General features: G+C 41.8%; 1 protein-coding gene across 7 annotated transcripts in view; it reads right to left on the bottom strand.

Moving 5' to 3' along the window:
- The window catches only part of KIF21A (kinesin family member 21A), a 139,545-nt gene that overhangs the window by 95,869 nt on the left and 17,652 nt on the right, over positions 1 to 26,024 (bottom strand). For all 7 annotated transcript variants that reach the window (XM_061640322.1, XM_061640323.1, XM_061640320.1 and 4 more), the window contains exons 2-5: positions 10,455 to 10,677; positions 7,169 to 7,351; positions 3,727 to 3,876; positions 43 to 177 (exon numbers count right to left, since the gene is read on the bottom strand). In XM_061640322.1, the coding sequence (XP_061496306.1) occupies positions 43 to 177; positions 3,727 to 3,876; positions 7,169 to 7,351; positions 10,455 to 10,677 (691 nt within the window). The remainder of the gene's footprint in view (positions 1 to 42; positions 178 to 3,726; positions 3,877 to 7,168; positions 7,352 to 10,454; positions 10,678 to 26,024) is intronic.

A 26,024-nucleotide genomic window follows, 5' to 3' on the forward strand; every position in this document is an offset into this window, starting at 1 on the left:
TTTTCCAAATCAACAATAGTATCATACACCCAAGATACATACTGCATCAATCGGAGAGCAAACTCTAGTTTGACACAAGTGGATAGTGAAGATGGCATGTGAACGTGAGCTCTGAACATTCATCTGAGTGCTGGCAGTGGTTCGAGATAAAGCACCCAGCTTCAAACACTGCATCATCTGTATAAATGGAGGAAAAAGAACTTTAACACACACACATGCACAGAAACACACACGTAAGCCTAACTTGTCTGCATTGTACTAGTGTGCACTCATAAGGGCATATTTTTCTGTTTCAGGAGGTGGACGCTGCATGAGGGCTTCAAAATACATTCTTCTAAATAGTTAATACTGCTTCAGCAATGAGGATGTAATAAACAGCTAGAAACTTACCTCCCCCAGGAAACTTTATAGGAAAAAATATTCCAAGAAAGTGAGAATTGATATATGGTTGGAGTACAAGCAGTCATATATCCTCAATCGAGATAGAGGAGTAAAGGAGTGCAGGACAGCTAGAGCTGGACCTTGGGGCTGAAATGTAGGGCTCTGCAGCCCAGGAGTACCCCAAATGATCACCCAGAAAGCAGCAGATAACAGGGCCAGCAGTAAACGTGCCCAGAGCCAGTAACTAGGCTAGCATGGGCATTCCAGGGACATCTGGGTTTACTGGCCACCGCAACATCGTTTCTTCCTTCTTATTCTTTTTTTAAAAAATTCATAGTCAGAGGGCAGCTGGCCAGGCATGTACCTGGGTATAGATGCTCATTTTTATTATTATTATTGTTGTTGTGGTTGTTATATTCCGCCCTTCCTCCTAGCAGGAGTCCAGGGAGGCATTAAAAATATATTATCCTTTTCTACAACAAAATGGTGCTTATTCCCAAGTAAATGTGTTTCTTTAGCATATCAGGGCAGCAAAAGCAAACCCCATTTTATTCCTGCAGTCATGATACTATGATTTAAGTGAGTTTTGCAGAAGCAGTATAAAGCAAGGAAAGGTGGTGGGAACGTTGTGTGCTTCACAACTGAAGTAATACACATGGCCATCTAAAGGGTGTGGAGGGCTATAAAACCATTCAGGGCCTAAAATTACTTAGCTGCACCACTGTACTGGGCATATTAGATTTAACTAGATCACCAACTATCTTCCAATAAATGCTGTTAGCAACTAAGGGAATGCTAGTAGTGTCTGTTTTTGTTATATTATCTGTCCTTTGTTACCTGTAATAGTGTTCTGAATCTTTAATGCCCCATCAATAACAGCCAGAGAAACAGCGTAACATGAGACAAGGAACAAAAAAAGAGGGAAACTCTTGCTGATGGTCTCAAATTCTCAGGATCAAAACTGGCAGCATGCTATTTATTTAAAAAGACAGCAAACAAAAACTCTAAAAACACTCTAAAACATCTTAAAAGTGAAAGATTTTAAAACATATTAAAACAAAACATCTTTTTAAAAAAGCTTGTTTGAAAAAGCTTTTAAAAATCTAAAAAGGTAATTCCAACACACATGTAGACTGGGATAAGGTCTCTACTTAAAAGTCTAATTGAAAGAGGAAGGTCTTCAGTAGGTACTGAAAAGGTAACAGAGATGGTGCCTGTCTAATATTTAATGAGAGGGAATTCCAAAGGGTAAGTGCCATGGGAGAGGCCATGCAAGCCCGGACCAGTGTCTGGATTCTCAGTGGTGGGATGGATGAGGTCCAATAAACTGAGTCTCAATTCTAGCAAGACAGAGGCGCTGTATGTTGGTTGTTCCAGAGTTTGAATAATGGATCAATTGCATGCTTTGGATGGAGTCGGACTCCCTCTGAAAGAGCAGGTTCGTAGTCTGGGGGTGCTCCCAGATCCTTCTTTGCCACTAAAGACACAGGTGACCTCAGTGGCTAGGAGTACCTCTTACCAGCTTTGGCTGGTAAGACAGCTGTGGCCATTTCTGGACCAGGATAGCCTGTCCACTGGTGTCCATGCACTGATAACCTCCAGGCTGGATTACTATAATGCACTCTTTGTGGAGCTACCCTTGAGATTGGTCCGGAAGCTGCAGATGGTGCAAAATTGCAACGGCACCAGGACTGCTCACAGGGGTAGGGTATCGCCAACATGTTATCCTGCTGCTGAAAGAAGTGCACTGGCTGCCCATTAGCTACCGGGCCAAGTTTCTGATTTTGCGCTACAAAGCCCTACACAGTTTGGGATCAGGATACCTGAAAGATCATCTTACCCCTTATATACCCAGTCGATCACTCCGCTCTGCAGGTGAGGGCCTCCAGCAGATAGCATCACATTAGGAGGTCTATTCTGCACAACATAGGAAGCTGACCTTTGGTGTTGTGGCACCTACCCTTTGAAATTCCCTCCCCTTAAATTAGACAGGCATCATCTGTGTTATTATTTTGGTGCCTACTGAAGACATTCCTCTTTCAACAAGCCTTTTAAGTAGAGATCTTTTCCCAGTCTGTGTTGGAATTACTTAAGATGTTTTTCAATATGTTTTGTGTTAATGTGTTTTAAAATCTTGTGTTTTTAAGATGTTTTAGAGTGTTTCTAATGTTACTGTTTGCCACCCTGGGCTCCTTCTGGGAGGAAGGATGGGATATAAATGCAATAAATAAACAAATAAAAACCATCTGGAAGCCCAGCTGTATGCCAACAGTGAACTCATTTACCAAGTGTGGAATGTTATATAGCAAAAATGGCACCATCCATGCATAAGAGGTACAACACATTTGCAGAAGTATAAAAAATTTTTGGGGGGAGATGGTGGTGTGGTGGGAGAGAACCTAAAACAGCTCTATGAATACAGAGTATTCTCAGTAGGATTACTGGGGAAGAAATGGAATGGTATATCATGGAAAAGTGAATGGCTGGCTGGCACACTGAATAGGAAGACTTCATGCTGCAGCATTTCATTGCAGGTCCCTATTATTATTATTACTACTGTCCCATGTTACTATCACATTCTTCCCTTTTACATTACAACACAGATTTTGAACTGAGACACAATGATCTTGATGAATTGTTGGGGGGTTTTGAGTCCACGTATTTAAAAAAATCCAGCTGTGTTTTTAAGATATCATCGACAAAGTTAAGGTTGCATGCCTTTTTAATTTAGGTTGAAATCCCAGTTGCTCCCATATTAAATGCTTCTGAGCATATGCAAAGCAATATAGTTTATGCTTAGGTTTAGAAGAATTTGAGAGGGTATTTTCTGCTGCCATCTTGCATTATGGCCTAACTTATTTTATATTCTATGCAGGAGCAGCAGAGCTGCTCCACATGTTACAAATCCAGGATGACAGCAATTAATCCTCCCACTGTTAACCATATTTATGCCCATCCTAGTCAGATAAGAAAAGGATTCAAGGGGTATTTCAAAGTTGACACAACTAGATGAGGATAGAGAAGGCTCTTGAAGGAACCTGGTTATCCTGTAGTATGGCTAAGCTGTTCCTTGGGCAAGATCCAATGTGGTGTAGTGGAGTGTCAGACTACCAGGGAGCTCCGAGTTCAGCCATGAAATTACTGGGTGGCCTTGGGCCAATCACCGTTTCTCAGCCCAACTTACAACTCAGGGTTGTTGCAAGGATAAAAGGGAGGGGGAGAGGGAAAAAAAGAAACAACCATGCATGTTGCCTTGCGCTCATTAGAGGAAAGGCAGAATAAAAACAATGTAGTGCGTTCTTTTAAAAAGCTATCCCATTTTCATTGGGATGGAAACCATGGTACCTCCGCTTCTGCATTTACAGTCCGTGTTGTGACTCCCACTGTATATATTCCTCCTGCTGAATCTTCATGGATTTTGATATTTGATTTTTTGTTCTTTGAATCAATATCACGTGTTGTATCAAAGAGATCAAGTACTTCTTCATTGTAAAGCTAATTTAAAAAGAAAAAACCAGTATCAGCAAGGACAATAAAATTTAAGATTTGCTGCTCAAGTCCAACACAAAATTCAAGATGTATTATGGTTCAACCAAAGTTATTAAGACACAATTTCTCCATCATGACTGCTGGGCAAAGTCATTCTCTGAAAGATGATTAGCCAGCAATGACAAAGCTTACTAATGGAATTACAGAAAATACTTCAGTATGTTGCATTGGGGGTGGGAAGATCTACGCGTTGTTGCAGCAGGCTGAGAAGTGTTGAGAAAAGGACAAAGCAATGAAAGGGTAGCTGGGAGGGTGCTGGTGCCATACCACCTGCCAGCTCTAGGAAACCATCAATTTTGCCCCTCAAATTTCTTGACCATTTTGTTCATCCACAAGAAGTTGCTTCTGAATGTAAACTGGGAAGCAAGTTACACTATTCCACATTTCCCTCCATTTTTATTTCCCCAGTGCCTCCTATCTCGTTTTCCCAAACCCACTCCTAAGCAACAAATGAAAGTTCAGTACAATCAAATTTCTACAAATACAGGGCCTGTTTTGATGCTACACTTTATCCACAGTAGTATTTTGAAAGGGAGTGGAAGTGGAACAGAGGCTTGTGTGCTCGTTCTCTACCTCCCTTTACCTTAGAGATAAGCAAACATCTAAACAGGGGAACCCATATTTATTTGAATGCAGGATACTATTCTGATCATGCGAGTTTAAACCCTCTTTCAGAGATATCCAGGGCAGGAGATAAAATAACAGGTAATTTATGGACACAGCAAGGCACAGTATCTAGCCACTGATGGGCTGAAGAGGAAGCAGGGTAGAAAATTATTTCAGTAAAGTTCTTCGTATCCTTTGTGCCCTGGAATGTTTCTATATGCATGTTCCCCAGAGAACAGTACAAGGATGCAAATGCTGTTCAGAGCTTTTGCATGGGAAATGAGGCAGGAGAAAATTTCCATAGCCAGTCATTGATTACATAACGGGACAATGTGCCCAGCAAATGTTTATTCCTTCTGCTAACCCTCAGAGAGGGATTTAATGCAATCTTGTTCTCACTTTCAACAGGAAGATATGCCATGACTGTTATATGAGTATTCCTTCTTCCAGACAACAGACTGAGGTACTTGAAAGACCTATTTGATCTGAGTTTCTTCAATTTGCCACTTTAAGTCAATATTGAAAACATAATTCAGCAGGGTTTTTAATTGCATAATTAGTCGGCTTGGCCAAAAGCTGCTGATTGCAAACAACCATAACAGCATAAAACCACCACCCCAAAACCAATAAGCACATGCACCGAAAGCACCACATTAAAAATCTGCTGCAGTTACAACTGAAGACCAAGACGTCTCATGCTTTGTTAATCTGTCAATTCAAGGAAAGGTCTCTGAGAACTGAGCTGGGTATGTCTAGTGTTTTACGCTGAACAAGGATATTGTTTTACACATGCTTAGTCCCTAGAAGAGATGGTGTCATTTATGCTATCATACAACTAGCACTTAAACTTGCTATTCTTATTAGATAGTGGCAAGAGAACAACGTCATTTTTTATTTATTTTTTTCCATTCTTAGAATGCCTCTTTTTAAAAAAATTGGCAGCACCGGAAATGAATCAATTTTTTAAAAAGCAATTTTGAGACTTTTTTTTCCTGGACAAGGGTATATGTACCTCTTTTATTGTGATATATTTGAAAACACAGCAACTACTTTATGACAGCAGTTTTTATTAAAATGCTATTGATAGATTCTGTGTTTAGAAATAATAATTTATAAACATTCTGCAATTATCAGCTGAACATGCACTGAACGTCCAAAGTGACTTCTCTAGAAATTGTTTTGTTGTGCTTACTAGCTGACAGGCCACGTAAAACAAGCAACTGTTTAACTCTCTAAGTGTGCAGAAAGCAAAGTCCAAAACAAGGGGAGTCAAAGGGCCTAATCTTTATACTGTGCATTTTGCAGTATGTTCCTCTAGACAAATATTAGCCAGAGAACTTTAATCTAGTGCCCTTAGTCAAGAGCAAAAGGTACATGCTAGTCCAATTCCATAATATATCTGGTTAATATTTTCGCAGAAATGCCAACAGCTGTCTGGTGATAACTGCCTGTGCCAGAATTCAGGCATCTGTAACTTGGATATCCTGCTGCTGCTAAACCCTAATTCAAAAAGACATTTATAAAATTACTCCTATTAGAATTGCAAATGTGGTAGCAGCAAAGTCATTTCACTGGCCTTATTCAGCAGTTTTGTCATACCAAGTGAGGGGAGATCTTACTGACCTCAATTAAAAAACATTTTCCCTAGGTTCTATATCTGGCATTATCAATCATCTGAGTTTCAATGAAAGGGCACAGTCCCCTCAATCCCAGGGTGGGTGTTAAAGAGTTCATGTTTGCAATAGCATGCCCTTATGATGCTCCAAAACACAGAGGTTTTTAAACATAAGGTAAGAAAATCTCAACTTCCTTCTCACCTAAAATAAATAATAAATAAATAGTACAATTTATTATTCAATTTAAATTCCATGATTAATAAACAAATCACTTCCATGTCAATCAAAACCGAGTACAGGCATACTCCGCTTAACGTCGCTCCGCTTAATGTCGCCTTGCTATAACGTACATGCTCCATATGCCTGTATTTCTCCAGAAATGCAGCGCAGCAGCAGAGGCTTTAGCGCGTGGGGGTGGAAATAGACGCGATCACGCCACCACAAATCAGCTGGGAGGCGCAATCTCAATCAGCTGAGAGGCGCAGCAGCGCAGCAGCAGAGGCTTTAGTGCGTGGGGGTGGAAATAGATGCGATCGCGCCACCACAAATCAGCTGGGAGGCACGATCGCGATCAGCTGGGAGGTGCAGCAGCGCAGCAGCAGAGGTTTTAGTGCGCGGGGGTGGAAATAGACACTATCGCGCCACCGCAAATCAGCTGGGAGGCGCAATCGCGATCAGCTGAGAGGCGCAGCAGCAGAGCAGCAGAGGTTTTAGTGCGCAGGGGTGGAAATAGACACTATCGCGCCACCGCAAATCAGCTGGGAGGCGCAATCGCGATCAGCTGAGAGGCGCAGCAGCGCAGCAGCAGAGGTTTTAGCGGGGGGCTTTGAGGCTCCGCATGAAGGAGAGGTAAAAAAAGTTTTAAAAGGTAGTGCTTCACTTTAAGGACATTTTCGGTTTACGTACTCACTCTAATCCCATTGAGTACGTTAATGCGAGGTATTACTGTATGCTGTAATTAGGATCACCAAATATATTTACAATTCAGGGGAAAATAACTTATTATGAAGTCTTACCTCTAAGAATTGAGCATTCACTTTAAATTCTGGAGGAGGAAGCCCTTGTTTAATAGCTGCATGCTTCTTTCCTTCAATACATCTATAAAGGTGCTTTACAGCTCGTGATATAATGCCATGCTCCTCTTCCATTATGTTAACATCAAATCCAGTTCCCATTGTATATGTTTTACCGGCCCCTGTCTAAATTTAAGAGACCAAACATCATTAATGTCAACTAAAACATGCTTTTCATATACATCTTATCCTAGGTCAAAGAACACAATTAAATGCCATTGAAAACTCTAGTGCTGATCAAAAAGCCTTTGACTTCAGCAGCATATTTTACATCTTTCTAAATAAGTTCTCTTGAGAAAAAAAAGTAAAACATCTCTACAGCTATAAAAACATTTGGATGGCAGAAATGCATAGTAAGTGGAGATGGATATCTAGTTTCCCCAGACATGACTCATAATTAATGGTCCAAATGTATTTGAAGAGAAAGGAGTTTATACATCTGTAAAGCAATGTTGCAATAGGTACAAAATCAAAGCACTTAAATAATTATATGCCATAGTTATGGCAAAAAGAAAATAGAAGGGCTTAGAGAATAGTCTGAAGCTGCTAGTTGTGAATTTGTCTAGTCAGAAACCTGCCAGGATGCTGAATGTGAATCTGCCTGGTCAGTGCCTAGATGAGAGACTGCCTGGGAGAAAATATGAAAAGAATACAATTTGCATCCAATCTGGTGAAGAGAAATGTCCTCCTTGCCCTCCATAGAGACCGCTGAGTAAGCTTATTGGAGTAGTCAATGTGGTACTCTGTAGGTTTTGCTGAACTACAACTCCCATAATCCCTGATCATTAGACATGCTGACTGGGGCAGATGGAAGATGAAACATAGTAAGATCTGGGAGGGCACCATTTTGGCTATCCCTGACTCATATTTTTACAACTCTCAATGATTTGTGGCAAAGTATGTGGTGTAGTGGTTAAGGTGTTGGACTATGACCTGGGAGACCAGGGTTTGAATCCCCACAGAGCCATGAAACTCACTAGGTGACCTTGGGCCAGTCACTGCGTCTCAGCCTCCGAGGAAGGCAATGGTAAACCACCTCTGAATACCGCTTACCCTGAAACTATTCATAGGGTTGCCATAAGTCGGAATTGACTTGAAGGCAGTCCATTTCCATTTTCATATTTGGAGAACTTTTCCAAGCTATGATACAAGGGTGCTGGAAAATAACAGCATACTCTCAGGCACTTCACAAATGGATATGTGCATACAGAATGGGCATACAGAAATGACTATTGGGAGGGAATTAAAGCCCGGTTTCTATTATTTTGTTGAGACAGGTAGCAATTTCAAGTGGGTACTAGCTTTTGTCTAGCTCAAAGCATTATCCACAGCATCCATAACGTGTCACTGGAATAACATCTGGTAGAATTAAAAGGCACCATTTAGGAAGGTCCAGGGACAGCATCCTGGACTTACAGGCCACTTGCTATTATTCCGAGCCAGTGTGGCATAGTGGTTAAGGCAGCCTTTCCCAACCAGTGTGCCTCCAGATGTTGTTGGACCACAACTCCCATCAGCCTCAGCCAGCATTGCCAATGGCTTAGGATGATGGGAGTTGTGGTCCAACAACATCTGGAGGCACACCAGATGGGAAAGGCTGGGTTAAGGTGTGGGACTACGACCTGGGAAACCAGGGTTTGAATCCCCACATAGCCATGAAGCTCACTGGGTGACCTTGGGCCAGTCACTGCCTCTCAGCTTCATGAAAACCCTATTCATAGGGTCGCCGTAAGTTGGAATCGACTTGAAGGCAATACATTTACATTTGCTATTATTCCACAAAAGAAGAAATATCTCCAGCCACATCACTGGTTTTCCATGCCGAGATGCATCATAAACAATTAAATGGGCCTATATATGCCAAAGACACAAATCGTTCACTTTAACTTTTTTAAAGTGGCCTATGTTGATAACAATAAATCAAGCCTTTTGAGCGGGGGGCTCACCTATGGGGCTCCAGATGTTGTTAGGATAAAATCCCATCACCCCTAGCTATTGATTGGCCAGGGCTGATGGGAGTTGATGTCCAACAACATCTGGAGGACCAAAGATTAGCCTCCCCTGTCCTTGAGCATTCCTGTGAAATGCTGAAGGTTCCCCCACCCTTGTGCGACGAGGGACTGAACTGTTGTTCATGCACTGGTAACCTCCAGGTTGGATTACTGTAATGAGCTCTATGTGGGGCTGCCCTTGAGGTCGGTCCAGAAGCTTCAGCTAGTGCAAAATGCAGCACTGGGACTGCTCACTGGGGTAGGGTATCACCAACATGTCACCACGCTGCTGAATGAATTGTACTGGCTGCCCATTTGCTAGCGGGCTAAGTTTAAGGTGCTGGTTTTGGTGTACAAAGCCCTATACAGCTTGGGACCAGGATACCTGAAAGACCGTCTTACCCCTTATATACCCAGTCGATGACTGCGTTCTGCAGGTGAGGGCCTCCTGCAGATACCATCTTATCAGGATGTCCGTTCTACACAACATAAGAAGTGGATCTTTAGCGTAGTGGCGACTACTTTTTGGAATTCCGTCCCCTTAAATATTAGACAGGCACCATCTCTGTTATCTTTTTGGCGCCTACTGAAGACCTTCCTCTTTCAACAAGCCTTTCAAGTTGAGACCTCAGTCTGCATCTGTGCTGGAATTGCTTTTTAATACGTTTTTAAACCTTTTTTAAAAGAATATGTTTTTAAACCTTTTTTTAAAAAAAACATTTTTAAAGATGTTTTGTTTTAATATGTTTTTAAGTATGTTTTTATGATGTTTTAGAGTGTTTTTAGTGCTTTTGTTTGCTGTCCTGGGCTCCTACTGGGAGGGTGGGATATAAATCTAGAAGGAGGAGGAGGAGGAGGATGGGGTGCAAGTCCAATCTGAGTTAGGTCAGTTCAAAAGGGGACATGCCATCTGAAATTGAGGCCACTGTTATTCAAGCTGGAGTGCTTGCATATCTGAGTGCCCCTGCTTCAAAGGTTTTTCCCTGCCAAAAATACACTGCTGTTTTACAACTTAACCTTGAATATATCCAAAAGTGAGCCTTTAAAACTTGATAATTTCTCTCACACCAAACTCTATTTGCTTTTACCTCTACCAAAAAGTGAAACTGCATCCATGCTTGAATGATTCTAAATCTCCTTATCCCAAAACTTCTTCATAAGTTTTTTTAAAATTCCAAAACAATATTTGTGTTCAATGAAAAGCAAACAAATAATTTGGAAACATGTACAAGGCTTACCTGACCATAAGCAAATACAGTAGCATTGTATCCTTCAAAGCAGCCTTCAATCAGTTTTTCTATGCATTGTACATAGATTTCCTCTTGCTGGGATTCAATATCAAATACATAATCAAAAGTGAAGGCCTTATCTTTTCCCAGGAACACTTGAGGTTCTCCAGGTGTAACAGATGTACAGATATGGCATCCTTCAATCTTCTCTTTGGCTAGCTGAGGTCTGATTCTGAGGTTTTTTTAAAAAGAAATAAAAAGCTAAATATTACATCACTGGAACAGAACACAGCACAACACTACTTATTTCAAGTGTTCCCCAATAAAGTGAAATCAGACGCGTCACAAGCCACTCACAACATTCACTACTCACTTGCACCAAGGGAAAGGAACATTTACTTAAGCTTAATATGGATGTATGCTGCTTTTTAGATGCTTATTTGAACTGATCAAGAAAAGTCAGAAAGTGCCAAAAATCCAGATAAAAACAACAACTGTGCACCCTTTTTGCTGTACAATGCGTGTTGGAAGGGAAGGTGTATTCAAGTTTCCAATATCCTTTCAAGCAGATCTGATACTCTTAAGATCACAGCCCCATTTACACTTACTCAGGAGTAATTGCTCAGTGGGACTTCTGAGTGAACATGCATACAAAAATTAGCCAAAGAAGAAATTATGGCAGAAGAGAAGTCAATCAGGCCCAGCATTCACATTGTTTTTAAACAATAGAAGCCTGCCAAAAATAACAATTTTGAGACTTGAATAGACTTACTATGGTAAGAATAGGAGGGAAATTATTCCAGCTTTATTATGCAAAAGCCTTGCCCCATGTCAGAATAAAAGATATTGTGTGTGTGTGTGTTTAAAGTAGTTTCCAGATGCTCAATATTTTAGAAAAAAGGTTATTCTGGTTTAGCTTATATATTTCAACAGGAGGCTGTTGCAGCCTGACATAGTCATCACTCAAACAGTGCTAAAACAGCCCTGTTTTCTCACTATTTGTGAAAATCCTAATGAATGTTAATGCAGAGATGAGGATTATTTTTAAAAGCATGAGGCAAGATTTGTATAAAAACATTTAGATACCATTTAGAAAATGATTGCTTTCCACAATAACCCAACTGGAACTTAACTTATTGGCAAACTACATGCTATATGCCAGTATGTGCATGTAATGAAGTCCTAACAATATTTTTTATTCAAGAGACAGCCTTAGTAGACTCTCATTCTGCATAGGAGTATCATCAAGGGATGGGGGCTTAATTACTCTTTTGCTCAAAATACACCACCCCCCAGTGCTGTTTTACTCCCCCTGCCCTGGTAGGGTTTGAGATACATTATTCACCTGGAACATCCCATGAGGAGAACAGCTTGACAGGCTATTTTAAGCAGAAAAATAATGTGGTGGTTGGGGAAACAGCTACGCACCTCGCCTTGGCTCACCATTCCACTTCAAAATTGCAGCTTCCCAAGGCTCCTTTTTGTAAAAACTGCTGGGACTTTACATGCATTTGCATTCCACATGCTTTTTGAAACTTATTTTAATAATTAAACTACCCTCTCTTACTACCATTTCAAAATCTAAAACAAACTAAGTTTTTAAATTATAACTTCCTTCTTATACTATGATAGACTGACTCAAATGCCAATCACACAAGAAGCACAACAGAAATTATTCTGAATTTACACAGGAATTTATGGAACACAACAACACACTTAAAGAAGTCTGGTGTACCATCCACCAAGCATCAATGAATTTTCTTTCATTCCAGTGAGGCGTGCATTGGACTTCTTTAGCACACTAAATGCAGACTGTGCAGCTGCAGTGCTTGATGATAGATTGTGAACTTAGCCCCTTTGTGGCTGGTAGTGAATGGCACCCAAATTTTAATGCTGAACATTTCACATTTTTGAATCAATAAACAAAAGCATTTGAAAACATCTGGGATGAGTAATCCTACACTGAGGGCTAGAAAAATATAGCACAATTTCCCTTCACTTAATTTCACCCAAGATATATGTATGTGTGTCTATGCAGAGAGAGAGAGAGAGAGAGAGAGAACTTGAGTAAAAGTGCAGGTGGTCCAAAGATACAAACTTCACAACTGCAAAATATTATACACACTTCATGACAGGCTACAAAATAGTTTAAGTGTATTTATAATATTATTGCCAGTTAATCCCTTTGCAAGAAGACAAAGTTAGGACATGTCCTGAGGAAATCCTGCAATACATGATGAAACTGGAAAAACCATTTATGACTATTCTTAAGGGAACAATAATTTAAAATCACAAAACACGCTCTGACAATCTGTCCAGGAGGAAAATAAATTTAAATTACAGAAGTTTACTTTGCCAATAGAAACATTTCTGTAATCTTATACTGCAAGTGAGTCCTCCATTCTATGAGTTTGCTCTGCAAAACACCACCAGTGATTTATGCCACTGGTAACTTGGGAATGACAAAATGTTTCAAGAATCAGTTTTAGAAGAAAACATCTTCTGTAGTGACCATGTCAAGAGCAAGCTCAGGCTACCAGAAGTGAATGCAGTTCTGTATGTGCACAACTCCGTGTGCACTAATCTTTAATACACTCTTGCAATCAGGTCCAAGGTGAGTATACATGCTGATTGTGTTATCCCTCCGCAAGTAACAGCAGCTTGCTATCGCTGTGAACAGCAAGTAATCCATCTAGAGTTACAAACGTATAAATGAGTCCTAACTGAGATGGTCTTTTAGACATTCTTCCATCTTCATAGTTGCTACTAATCTGTGAATACTTCCCACACCACGGGAAGAACATTTAAAATTACTCAATGGGGGATATTCTGTGCTAGTCCTTCTCAGAGTAAACTCGCTGTTGTTAACAGGTATGACTGGCTTAGGTTCATTAGCTTCAATGGGTCTACTCAAGCAAGAGAAGAGCTTTTGAAGCTGACTATTTAGGAATAGATCCCCAACATAGTGACCATGAATACCATGGCACCCATAACCCCCCCCCAATGTCCACCAAATTCCCTGCTGCTCTCAATTTATTTAAAGAGTGTTTTGGGTCCTTTTTGATTGTCCGATTGTGTGGTTTCCTGCCTTGGGGGGTACTGTATGGGAGCAGATGGTCTTTGAAAAACTGAAATTTATCTTGCTTATATGATTTTATTTTTCTTTATATTAGGTTGGATCTTCAGAAGTACAGGCAACAATCTGTTATGCAGCAGGGCTTTTCCACCTCTTTGCCTCACTACTGTTCCCTGTAACCTCAAACAATCTGCTGTTGAGGGTAGGACACCCTCCGGGATGGGATGGGATTCGGAGTTGCAGTAGGATGGGCACCATCTTGTGTGAGTAGAAGTCTCATGCAGAAAACCACCTTTGGTGGTTCCCTCTCTTCTACTATTATTGTGATTAATTTTTTTCTTGTTCTTTAAGTGGCTTCTACATTGCATAACCACTCAAAGAACTTTCGTTATTGGGTGGGACACAAAAGTTAAATAAAAGTTGTATGTATGCATTTTTTTTAAAGATTGCAATCCACTTTGAGCTCCCTATCCATATGGAAAAAGAGCAAGAGGATTAAAAACAAATTATTTTTAATAAAATTGATGTTGGCTACTTCCTAGGCAAAGCCACTATTTTCAGCAAGTAATATAGGTCAAATAAGCCAATTCCTAGACATTCTGCCATGGATTTGAGGTTGTTTTTAAACAAAAACAAAACAGAGATGCATTTAAAAGAACTAAATTGAGAACCCGGAAACCTACAAGCCATCACTTTTCACTGGCAAATGATAATGAGAGGGAAACAATCATGGCAATGTAATTTAATTAAAAGCAAAATATGGCACTGGGGTAATTGGATTTGTCTGGTGACAGTTCACTTATGTTGCTGTCATGGCTTGGCTTGGCTTAATAAGATTTATTTTCTTAAAGTAATTATCCTTTTCTGGACCTCTCACCAGAACAGGCTTCTCTACCCAATTAAGTAATTCACAAGATTCATATTTATTCAACTGCAACATAGCTTTATCGGCGAGCTTATTTTCCCCCACATACATGTTCATTTGGGTTTTTTGGACCTCTTGTCTTCATCACTGGGCAGCTGCTAAAGTTCATGGAGGGAAATCAAGCTCTTTTCTTCTCCTCCTTTCCCAAAAATAATCCTTTGACCATTTTGTAATGGTCTGCCAGACAGCTCAATACGGAAAGCATCCTCTTACAGTCTGACAGGTCTTTTGTTTGCTTGCCAAGAAAAAAAAGGAGGAAAGGGAAGGCTCAGTGTTGGCTGTCAAATAAACAGCTATGTTTCTCTAAGCAGGTACCTAACTTTCTCTTGGAAGCAATATGCAGACAAATAACATGCAAAATGTATTCAGTATTTTCATATAATGGTATCCTATATCATTTCAACATATTGCTCACTATCCTTTTGACATCCATCCTTAGCAATCATAACAACTTATGTCATAATAACTGTGTTGGCTGTAGCAGCAGAACACTATAAAGAGGCCTGTGGCACCTTAAAGACTACCAAAGTTACCTGTCTGGGATTCTTACTCACTATAAGTAATGAGCTTTTGAGCTGCTGGCAAGTAGGAATTTGGGTTAACAGTCAGTGGGTGAGACAGGAGCATTTTACATTTGAATAGAAGTAACATTTTCAAGCTCTGACTATCAGATTGCTTTGCTGGGTAGTTTAAAAGAGTGAGGCCAAGTTCTTATCAAATTCCTAGTTATTCATATATAAAACTATATATATTACATTTCTATCCTACCTTTCTTCCACAGAACTCAAACAGGTGTACAAAGGAGGGAGCCTATTTTCACCAATTCTCCCTCCCTATCTGCAACCCCCACACCACTTTCCACACTCTTCTGGAAGGACCCCCCAATCCCCTGGAGCAAATCAGGGAGAGTGAATCTACAAAAATTGCATCCCTCCCTCTTCGGCTGATAGAAACCACTTCTGAATCAGAGTGCCTTCTGTCAGTGAAGGGACACCACTGGACACAACAATGACACTACAGACAACATGTGTAGTAAAGGAATAAGCATATGACCTGACCTTCCAAGATGAGCTACTGTCTTACAGTGATCCTATATTCAAAATCCCATTAATGTGGTGACCAGATTTACAGGATTCTTCCTCCTCCTCCTCCCCCCAAAAGAGGAGGGTGAGTAGGAGAATCTCATATACCTGTCTTATGGAGACTACATATTACATCTGGGGAGGATGGGGAGTGGGATCATCTACTCCAACATGACTAGCAGTAGTATCTGAATCAAGTTTATAAATGAGCTTAGAGTCTTACTCTCATATACCACCAACCAACCAAGGCCCTTCAATCAGAGAGTTATCTTTAAGTAATTAACTATAGAAAGCAGACATATGGGGTAGAATCCTCTTTCCTTCATATTTTATTAGAGTCTAAATTTCTTTTTTTAACCAAAAGAGTAAAAGGAGACAAAGGCAGCAACAAGGTGGAGATTATACAAGAAGCTGCCTTATACTGTACTCAGACTGACCACTGGCCACTGAGTTTATCATTGTCATAGTGGATTCAAAAAGATCCTGGTATTGTGCTGGATCTTACATTATTTTCTGCCTGAGGAGGCAGTGTGGGAATTGGGGAGGTGAACTCATGAAAAGCTATGGGTCTTTCATATGGAGGTAGAATGCCTGATGTGTGGACAGGCCTGAGCTTTCCACAAAAACATTCAGAGAACTCTAGGCCTTTCAGAGTTCAACTTTGAAGTTCAATTATATTACTAGTCATCAAAATAAAATGTTAAGATACACAAAACACAAAGGAGATCTGCATATGCAGAAGTCTTTTTTTTCCCTTCAAACGATAGGAATAGTGCATGGAAACCAAAGAAAAATGCTCCCTTCATGCTCTGTATCCTATTCCAAAATTTCGCCATCCTCCCACTTTAACATCCGTAATTTATTTCTTGCATTTCTTTGTCTGTTTTGCCATTATATCTGTCAGTTGGTCTGTCAATCAGCTATTATAAAGTACTATCTTTTTAATACTCCTTCCATAATCAAACTTGGGGGAGGGGATTTCCTTTCATGTTTATTCTGCCTATTTCAAGTGAACAGAAGCTGCTCTGTTTTTAAACAGTAGGCAGGCTGTTCACACAAGGGCTGAATTGCTATGAGCTGGTAAAATCAAACCATGCAACAGGTAAAAAAATGTTACTTCATTTCAGGATCACAGCATAGTTCAGACAGAAAATTATATGCTTGCCTATAATGTACTTGGAGCTGTGTTACATTTTTGGACATTTATGAATACTAGCACTTGATTCTAATGCACTAAACATATTACTGTCTGGAAGGGATGGTAGTGGTGAACTCAGCTGGAAAAAACACAAAAAAGGACAGGACCATATGCAATCCAGTTGTTCAGTCTCTACCATCAGAAATTAACACTAGCTTAATATTAACCTCCAGGAAATTCTTACCATCCTTGCAAAAAACAATTGCTATATTTGCTGAGGGAATTTACATTTTAAAAACCCCAGTATGTTCTTCGATAGATATACCTGAACAAAATGAACTATTGAAAAGCATCTTATAAATGAGTTAACCAACAACCAACTGGGACTAACATATTGAAATTTCAGAAATGGAGCCATCACATCTATTTTACAGAGGTTGATTCCAAAATAAAATATAGGGTATTCTTAAGTTCCTGAATTCTGAAGGCAATTTCACATGTCACAATAAAGTGGATGGACAAGACACACAAGAAATTGCACTTCCTTCTATCACATTTGTGATGTAACTTTTTCAGAAAGTATCTTGTAGGGCTCGCACCTTGCAAGCTACAGTTGTAAAACAGCTAGCACAGTTCATCCCTGCAGGCTTGCTTTTGTGCTTTTCACAAGTAACGAGGTAAGAGGAAGTTCTTCTACCCCTCATTGCAATGTACAAAGCTGACTTGAAAAAAGGAAATATTGGGAAACACCTGACAGACTATTAATGTCTAGCTTCTTTCCTTTTCTGACCCAGTGATTATGATGTTGATAAAGGCTAGGCATATATAAAAGACATGTTGGCACATATAAGGACCCATCTGATAATTCCATGCATCCTCAAGTCTTACACCATTTGTCCATCTAGCTCACTATTGTCTACACCAGTGGTGAGAAACCTCTGGCCCCTCTGAGGTTGGCCCACCAGGCCATTTTGGGTGAACCACACCCACCTTTCCTGTTCCTGAGGTCATGTGGCATCAGGCATAGAAAAGTCCAGCTATGCAAATTCAAAAAGAATTCAAGCTGCAACTGCAAAGAAAGAATCAGGAGAGCACTCTAAGTGTGCTCCCAATTCTTCCTTTGCAGCCACAGCATGAATTTCGTGCTTTTTGAATTTGGTGTCTTTTTTTCTGTTGCCCTGCATGACAGAAAAAGCCAGCCTATTCAGAAAGTACTGAATTCAAGCTGCAGATGCAAAGGAGGAATCTTGCTTTGCAGCCACAGCATGAAGTTTCAATCACCTGACCCCATGTCACATCAGGTGATTGACAGGTGGGCACCTCTGCCTTCCTGTCAAAGCGGCCTGTAGAGAGTTGGCTTCTTCTGGATCCAGCACTCCAGTCAAAAGAAGCTCCCTACCCTTGGTCTACAGTGCCAGATGCTCTCCAGAATGTCAGCTGGGATCTTTCCTAGCTCTACATTGAGACTGAAGTGATTGAACTTGGGACCTTTGGCATGCAAAATATGTGCTTTACCTCTTAAGCCAGGAATGGTGAACCTTTTTTTTTTTAAGCTAGAGGGCCACATCCCCTCATGGACAATCGATTGCTGAGTTTTAGACTCACGACAGCCCTTTCCCTCTGCAGAGGTGGGGGACCTATTAAGTTGGTCCGCTCCTGGAGGCTTATGGATCCTGTAGCTTTCCAGAGGGCTCTGGGAGTTTTTCCGGCTGATAGCACTGGTGCTCCTGTCGAGGCCATGGTTGACCTGTGGAATACGGAGATGACCCGGGCCATCGACATGATCGCTCCCGCGCGCCCCCTTCGGTGCCGAACTCATACAGCACCGTGGTATACCCCGGAGCTGAGAGTGATGAAGCAAGAGAGAAGGAGGCTAGAGTGCAGGTGGAGGCGAACTCCTGATGGATGTAATCATTCCTTGGTAAGTGCTTCCACTAAGTTGTACATAAAAGCGGTTAGGGCGGTGAAAAAGTCTTATTTTGCTACCACCATTAGATCATCCCTTTGCCGCCCAGCGGAGCTTTTTAGGGTGGTACGAGGGCTCCTACATTCTGGCCCTCATGATACTAAGGAAACATCGGAAGCCCGCTGCAACGAATTTGCGGAGCACTTCCAGGACAAGATTGCATGCATCCGTCGGGACTTAGACTCTGATGTTATGACAGATGAATCCATTGAAGTGTCCAGAACACGGCCTTGTCCTTTATTATTGGATGAATTTCAGTTGGTGCAGCTTGAGGAAGTGGACAAGGTGCTTGGAATGGTGCGGGCGACCTCGTCTGCTCTGGACCCCTGCCCATCTTGGCTGGTGAAGACTGGCAGGGCTGTAACCACCGGCTGGGCCAAGGAGGTAATAAATGCCTCCTTGAGAGAGGGAGTAGTCCCTGGTAGTCTCAAGGAGGCAGTAATAAGACCTCTTTTAAAGAAACCTTCTTTGGACCCAGATGTTTTGAACTATAGACCGGTGGCGAATGTCCCTTTTTGGGGCAAGGTTTTGGAGCGGGTGGTCGCTGGCCAGCTCCAGGTGCTCTTGGATGAAACCGATTATCTGGATCCGTTTCAATCCGGTTTTAGGTCCGGTTTTGGCACTGAAACAGCCTTGGTAGCCCTGTATGATGACCTTTGTCGGGAGAGGGACAGGGGAAGTGTGACTGTTGATTCTCCTTGATCTCTCAGCGGCGTTTGATACCATCGACCATGGTATCCTTCTGGGGAGGTTCACGGAGTTGGGAGTTGGGGGCACTGCTTGGCAGTGGCTCCGCTCCTACTTAGTGGATCGTCGCCAGAAGGTAGTGCTTGGGGAACATTGCTCGACACCCTGGACTCTCCATTGTGGAGTCCCTCAGGGGTCGGTTTTGTCCCCCATGCTCTTTAACATCTACATGCAGCCTCTGGGTGCGGTCATCAGTACGCTGATGACACGCAACTCTACTTCTCCTTTTCACCTTCTTCAGGTGAGGCTGTTGATGTGCTGAACCGTTGCCTGACCGCGATAATGGACTGGATGAGAGCTAATAAACTGAAACTCAATCCAGACAAGACTGAGACACTGTTGGTGAGCTCTTTCCCTGCCCAGATGGTGGATGTTTATCCTGTTCTAGATGGGGTTACACTCCCCTTGAAGGAACAGGTTCGTAGTTTGGGGGTCCTTTTTGACCCTTCCTTGTCGCTTGAGGCTCAAGTGGCCTCGGTGGCACGGAATGCGTTTTACCACCTTCGCTCAGTAGCCCAACTACGCCCCTATCTGGACAGTGATGATCTCGCCTCTGTTGTCCACGCTCTGGTAACTTCTAGATTGGATTACTGTAATGCGCTCTACGTAGGGCTGCCCTTGAAGACTGTTCGGAAACTTCAGCTAGTGCAAAATGCGGCAGCCAGGCTGTTGACGAGGACCAATCGGTCCGCGCATATAACACCTGTCCTGGCTCGCTTGCACTGGCTACCTATTTGTTTCCGAGCCAGATTCAAGGTGCTGGTGTTGACCTATAAAGCCTTACACGGTGTGGGACCGCAATACCTTGTGGAACACCTCTCCCGCTATGAACCTACCCGTTCACTTCGTTCAGTATCTAAGGCCCTCCTCCAGGTACCAACTCACCAGGATGCCCAGAGGACTGTTACCAGATCTAGGGCCTTTTCTGTGGTGGCCCCCGAATTGTGGAACAGCTTACTGGAGGAAATACGCCTGGCGCCTACGGTTCTTTCTTTTAGGTGCCAGGTTAAGACCTGGCTATACTCCCAGGCATTTTTAACGTTTAATGTTTTAGTTTAATGTGTTTCTCTTTGTTACTGATTTTATTCTATATTGTATTTTAATCTCGTTTTGTACACCGCCCAGAGAGCTATTAGCTATGGGCGGTCTAGAAATGAAAATAAATAAATAAATAAATAAAATAGGGCCCCCTATCAGTTGTGGGTGATGTCATAGGCAAAAGTGGGCAGGGCAACAGTTGTGACTCTTACCTTTGTGCAGTAGGATATATTCCAGCCACACACAAATGTCAGACGCACACACACCCAACATCTTTCCATTCAGGCAAGCAAAAGGCATCACCACAGCTCACCACAGCTGGTGAGAAGCATGGTCTGGGACCGCAGAATAGCCTGGGAGGATTGAACAGGCAGAGAGAGAGATCTGGAAGGGCCACATTCGTCCCTCAACCCTGAGGTTCTCCACTCCTGCTCTAAGCTACCATATGACCTTTGCATCCTCAATAAATAGGCATGTTATTTCATAACGTGTACATTCACAGAACATGGGGCAAGATTGATCAGACAGTAGGTGGACTCAGTGCTCAAAGTCAGGACTCAACTGAGCACCAATCCAATCTCACAATTTTTCCTTTACAATGATATATAGAGCAATTTAGAGTACTCAATGTGCAATAGCCTTAATGCATAGATTAGCCATCGGGGATAAATACAAAGGATGCAGGTTTATTTCGATCAAAACACACACTAGGAATATATTTTGTACCTATATGTTCAAAATGTGATAAGGAAGAGGGGAGATAGTTGGTTTTCTTAATATAGCTAACATGACATGTTTCACATTACAGTTTTTTTGGTATAACTTGTGAAACAATTTCCCCCTTATTCACACATTTGCAACCAGTTCAGTGCTCTGCCGGTCAGTCTCTACTCCAGCTCTGTCATACAAAGAGGTAATATCCGATCCCAGAGTCTTGCTTATCAGCCTTACTGCTGCTCCGTCTGTCTGTCCCTGTGTGTGTGTGTATCTAGCTTTTCAGAAGTCTACCTTCAGCAACATACCGCAAAGGAAATTATAGTAGCTCTCTGCCTGATCCAAGTTAATATTAGATTATAAAACAGTGCAAAGCAATAAAAATGATCAAGACGTCAAAAGATGTACTGTCAGTGTCATGTGATGCTCAGAGTAGCCTTCCCTAACCCAGTTTGGACTACAGCTCCCATCATCTCTGAGCTTTTGCACTGCTGGCTGGGGCTGATGGGAGTGAGAGTTCAACAACATTGGAGGATACCAGGTGGGGAACACTAGTTTTGAATGTCAGGTTAGGACTGGAGAGTTCAAATTGCCACTCAGCCGTGACGTTTACTGGTACCCTTGGGCTAACTGGTACCATTCAGCCTAACCTACCTCAAAGGGCTATTCTGAGAATGGGGGAAGATAAGCTCCATAGGAAAAGAAGGGAAGCATGTAAGAGAATAATTAAGGTGTTGTTGTTCATGGAGGGTTGGCATTAACTATATTCCAGCAACCAGTGAAGCTTGTACATGGCTTTTGTGACCCACTGGTAAGTATCAGCATATCATCTCACAAGATACCAGCATAGGGCAGAGTTTTCCTTTAAGTCTTTCTCCTATGATGTAGACCAGGGGTGGGGAGTATTTTCTAGCAGGTAGGGTAGATCCCAGCCTCCCCCATCCAATGGGTCATTTTGGCATGTGGTGCCCACCTATCACCTGATGCCATTATGTAAAGTGACAACTACAAAGGGGCTTGTTAAAAGCACTTGCAAGCAGGCTTCTTAGCAAGCCCCTTTGAAAGCACACTTCCCTGATGGGGAATTCCCTAGTGCAGCTAATCACAGTGAGGCTCACTAAGACCTATTTGCAAAGGAACAACCAGGAGCTCACTTTAAGCTCCCAACTATTCCATATGTCAGGTGTGGAGCAGGTGAATATGGTTTGGGGGACAGAGCCGCATGGGCCAAATTAGGACCCGTGCCAGGCCAAATTAAGTTCCCTACCCCCACATAGGCCCAAATGTTTTACCTTGAGTAAACCCTCTCACCTGATAGCCAAGGAATGCCTGTATCCCTGCATCATAAACATATCATTTTCCTGTCTTTCTTGAAAAGAGCATCACACTGCTTACTTGTGATCTGTACATGATCAAAAATCCTTCTCAGCTTTGCTACTGGCTAATAAAACCCCACTCTGTTTTCTCTCCCCCTGCAATATATTTGTCTAAAATAGAATGCCATCTTATTGCTTCCATCCAAATTATCAAGCTTGTGTTCATTCTAATTCTATCATCTAAAAAAATTTATCTCAGTCACTCCCATTTTTATTTTGTATTCTCTCTCTCTCTCTCTCTCTCTCTCTCTCTCTCTCTCTCATTTACAAATTTGTTAGGAATACTCAGTCAGCCTCATCTTAAAAGCCTGAAATCCTACATCTATAATTTGACACTTGTATAAACAAGACTGTGCAGCTGAGAAGTAAAAACAAAACAAAAGAACAAAGAAAAAAGGAGTCTGAAATATTCATTTAGTGAACTTAAGAGAGATTCCTCGAGATGAAACATAAGAGGCATAAGCATATAAATAAGGTTTATAAAAAACTAAAGTAAGAGGGTGACACAATGAGTCTCCCCAATACATGACCAAACACCACTAATAGAGTAAGGAAAGAATTTCTCTGCCACTTTGGAATCCAAGAAGTAATCTTTAGCACTGTAATCTTATGACTATATGAAACTAACTTATACTGAGTCAGGCTATTGGTCCATCTAGCAGAGTTCCCTAGGCCTCCAGATGTTTTGGACTACAACTCCCATCAGCCCTGATAGCAATTACTAGGGATTACGGTAGTTTTAGTCTAAAAAATCTGGAGATCACCTGGCAAAGGCTGATCTAGTCCATTATTATTTCTCCCACCTGGTAGTGGCTCTCTAAGGGCTCAGGCTGAGGCCTTTCCCTGTCCTGCTACAGACTTTTATTTGGGGGGGGGGGAACTGCAGGCAAAATCTGGAATTAAAACACAACTAGCAAATGAAAGGTTTGGGGACTCTGCACACAAACCCAACTGCCCCATACATCAAAAACAGCTTGTAGCTATATATGCACCCAACCTCCTGCTACCAATCTATTTATTTGGTTTTATTTTTATCCTGACTCTTGATCCAGGCAGCTTACATAAAATAACATAATATCATTACAGTAGGATTACATCTCCCTCCTCTGCTAATTATGGTTTGGAAGAGCAAACCAGACATCCTTATTTGTATGCACCTTATCCCATTGATACCCACTTTACTCTGAAATCTTTAGCAAACAAAACCCACTGTCAATTCTAATTGAAATTGTTCATGATGGATAGGCTTCCTAACTCAGTCAGACATAAGTGCAAATGGCATTCCATCCAGTATGGATTAGACAGGTGGCTCACCAGAGCTTGGAAAAGTTGCTTTTTTGAACTACAACTCCCATCAGCCCCAGCCAGCATGGCCACTAGATTGGGCTGATGGGAGTTGTAGTTCAAAAAAGTAACTTTTCCAAGCTCTGCTCACCCCATACTTCAACCCACAATGTACAAGATAAAGAAAAAAAAACCCTCTTGCAAAAGCTTCCTTGAGTTTAAAAAGGGGGACTCTGGTCAGGGGAGGCAGCAGAAGGGCAGCTGCAGCTGCTTCCCTTGTTCAGCCCACAAACAATTATTCCATAGGATCACCTTTATCTATGTATACTATCAGATATAATCACACATAACACATGCCCTTAGAAAACACTGCTTCCTTCCCACCAACCTTTCCATTTAAATCTTGAAGAATACCCAAGAATATGTTTCAATGAAGATTATTTAACGTGCCCCGGATCCAAAATATAGTAACTGAATATTCTCTCCTCCATGGTTCTCAGGTATGGTTTTAGAGTTCCCCCACACCACCTTAACTCACTCGCTGGATCGTCACCTTGTGGTGGTGAGTGGGTTTGAGTGTTCCAATGAACCCTATAAGTTATGCCATCGGGAGTCATGTACTCCCAGCAGGGTCACCCATGGAGGTAAGGTCAAGGGAGAGGAACCAGACAAAGAATGATCCAAGAATGTCCTCAATGGCAGAATAGGCGGAGGATAACAATGTGTATGTTACAATGGCTGTGAAGGCGAATTAAGTCTGCAGCAGATAAAACATTTCCAATCATCATGGTATCCATGCCATTGGACCAAAGCCTTTTTCTGTCAAGGTTGTGTGTTGATCGTTGTGCGCTGAACTCCCCATGTAAAACAAATTCATGCACAGGCATCTTCCAAAACAAAAGTCCCAGGGCTCCTGCTTAGAGGAAGGGCGGATTATAAATTAAATAATAAATAAAATAAAATGGCAACGGGGGCAGGAACGTGAAATCCGGAAGCCCCTGGTCATAAACCAGCACATGGGTAGTGGTTACAGTTTCAGCTGTCCTGAATCAAGGACCGAGGCAGTTGAGTAGTTCGGGAGCTGTATCCATGACTGAGCAGTCCTATTCAGGATCCACTCTGCTCACCCCATATGGGGAGGGAGCTAGAAAAGGTGCCCTAAACATAGTCTGCCTAATCTCTCCCTGACTGGATCACCATGTCCAGTGGGGTCACCACTTAGCGGTTGCAAAACACAATTGAATTTTGGAACATGGAACATACGGGCATTGCTGGACAACGCAGATAGCGAACATCCTGAACGCACGACTGCCATCATCGCAAGGGAGTTGAGACATTTTAATATCAACATAGCAGAACTCCATGAAACTCAAAGAGCAGGAGGAGAACAATTGAAGGAAGAAAAAGGAGGATATACCTTCTTCTGGAAAGGACTGCCTGAACAAGAATGAAGAACACATGGAGTTGGCTTTGCTATTAAAAATGATCTTGTGAAGCTCTTGTCAGAAGTTCCTATTTGCATTAAAGAACGGCTCTCAACTCTCCGGTTAAAACTTGTCAAAAACCAGCAGGCAACTATTATAAGTGCTTATGCACCAACATTAGATGCTGATGAAGACATCAAGGAAATATTTTACACCCAGCTGGACACCATCTTATCAAAGATACCTAAGGAGGATAAAATTATCCTCCTGGGCGATTTCAATGCAAGAGTTGGGCGTGATTTTGATTTATGGCCAGAAAACATTGAGAAAGGAGTTGGCAACAGCAACCTGAATGGAATTCTACTTCTGACTAAATGTGCAGAGCATATTTATTTATATATTGAATTTATTAGTCACTCATCTGGCCGGTTATCCAGCCACTCTGAGCGACATACAAAGCAAAACATATAAAACATCAAAAACATCAAAAAACTAAGCAATAAAGCTAAACAATAACATAAAAACCAACTCAGTTACAATACGGCTTCTCCTCTGTACAGTCCAAAAAAGTGCGCCTTCAAATGGAAACTCCTGGTATAAGTTTTCACACCCCAGCACAAAAACGGTGTGGGTGGTAGTCCATTTGCAGGACCAAAAAATGGCACCCCCTCTTGATCTCAGCATCCAGCATCCAGTATATTCAACGGAGAGTGGGACACAGCAAACAGATCCCTTGAAGTTGCAACTGACAGGGAAGTTCTCTTCAGGGAAGCCAAAAATGATGGCACTAAGATGTAAACACGGCCGAT

The sequence above is a fragment of the Rhineura floridana genome, chromosome 8 (assembly GCF_030035675.1).
Source record: "Rhineura floridana isolate rRhiFlo1 chromosome 8, rRhiFlo1.hap2, whole genome shotgun sequence".
In the NCBI taxonomy this organism is placed as follows: Eukaryota; Metazoa; Chordata; class Lepidosauria; order Squamata; family Rhineuridae; genus Rhineura; species Rhineura floridana.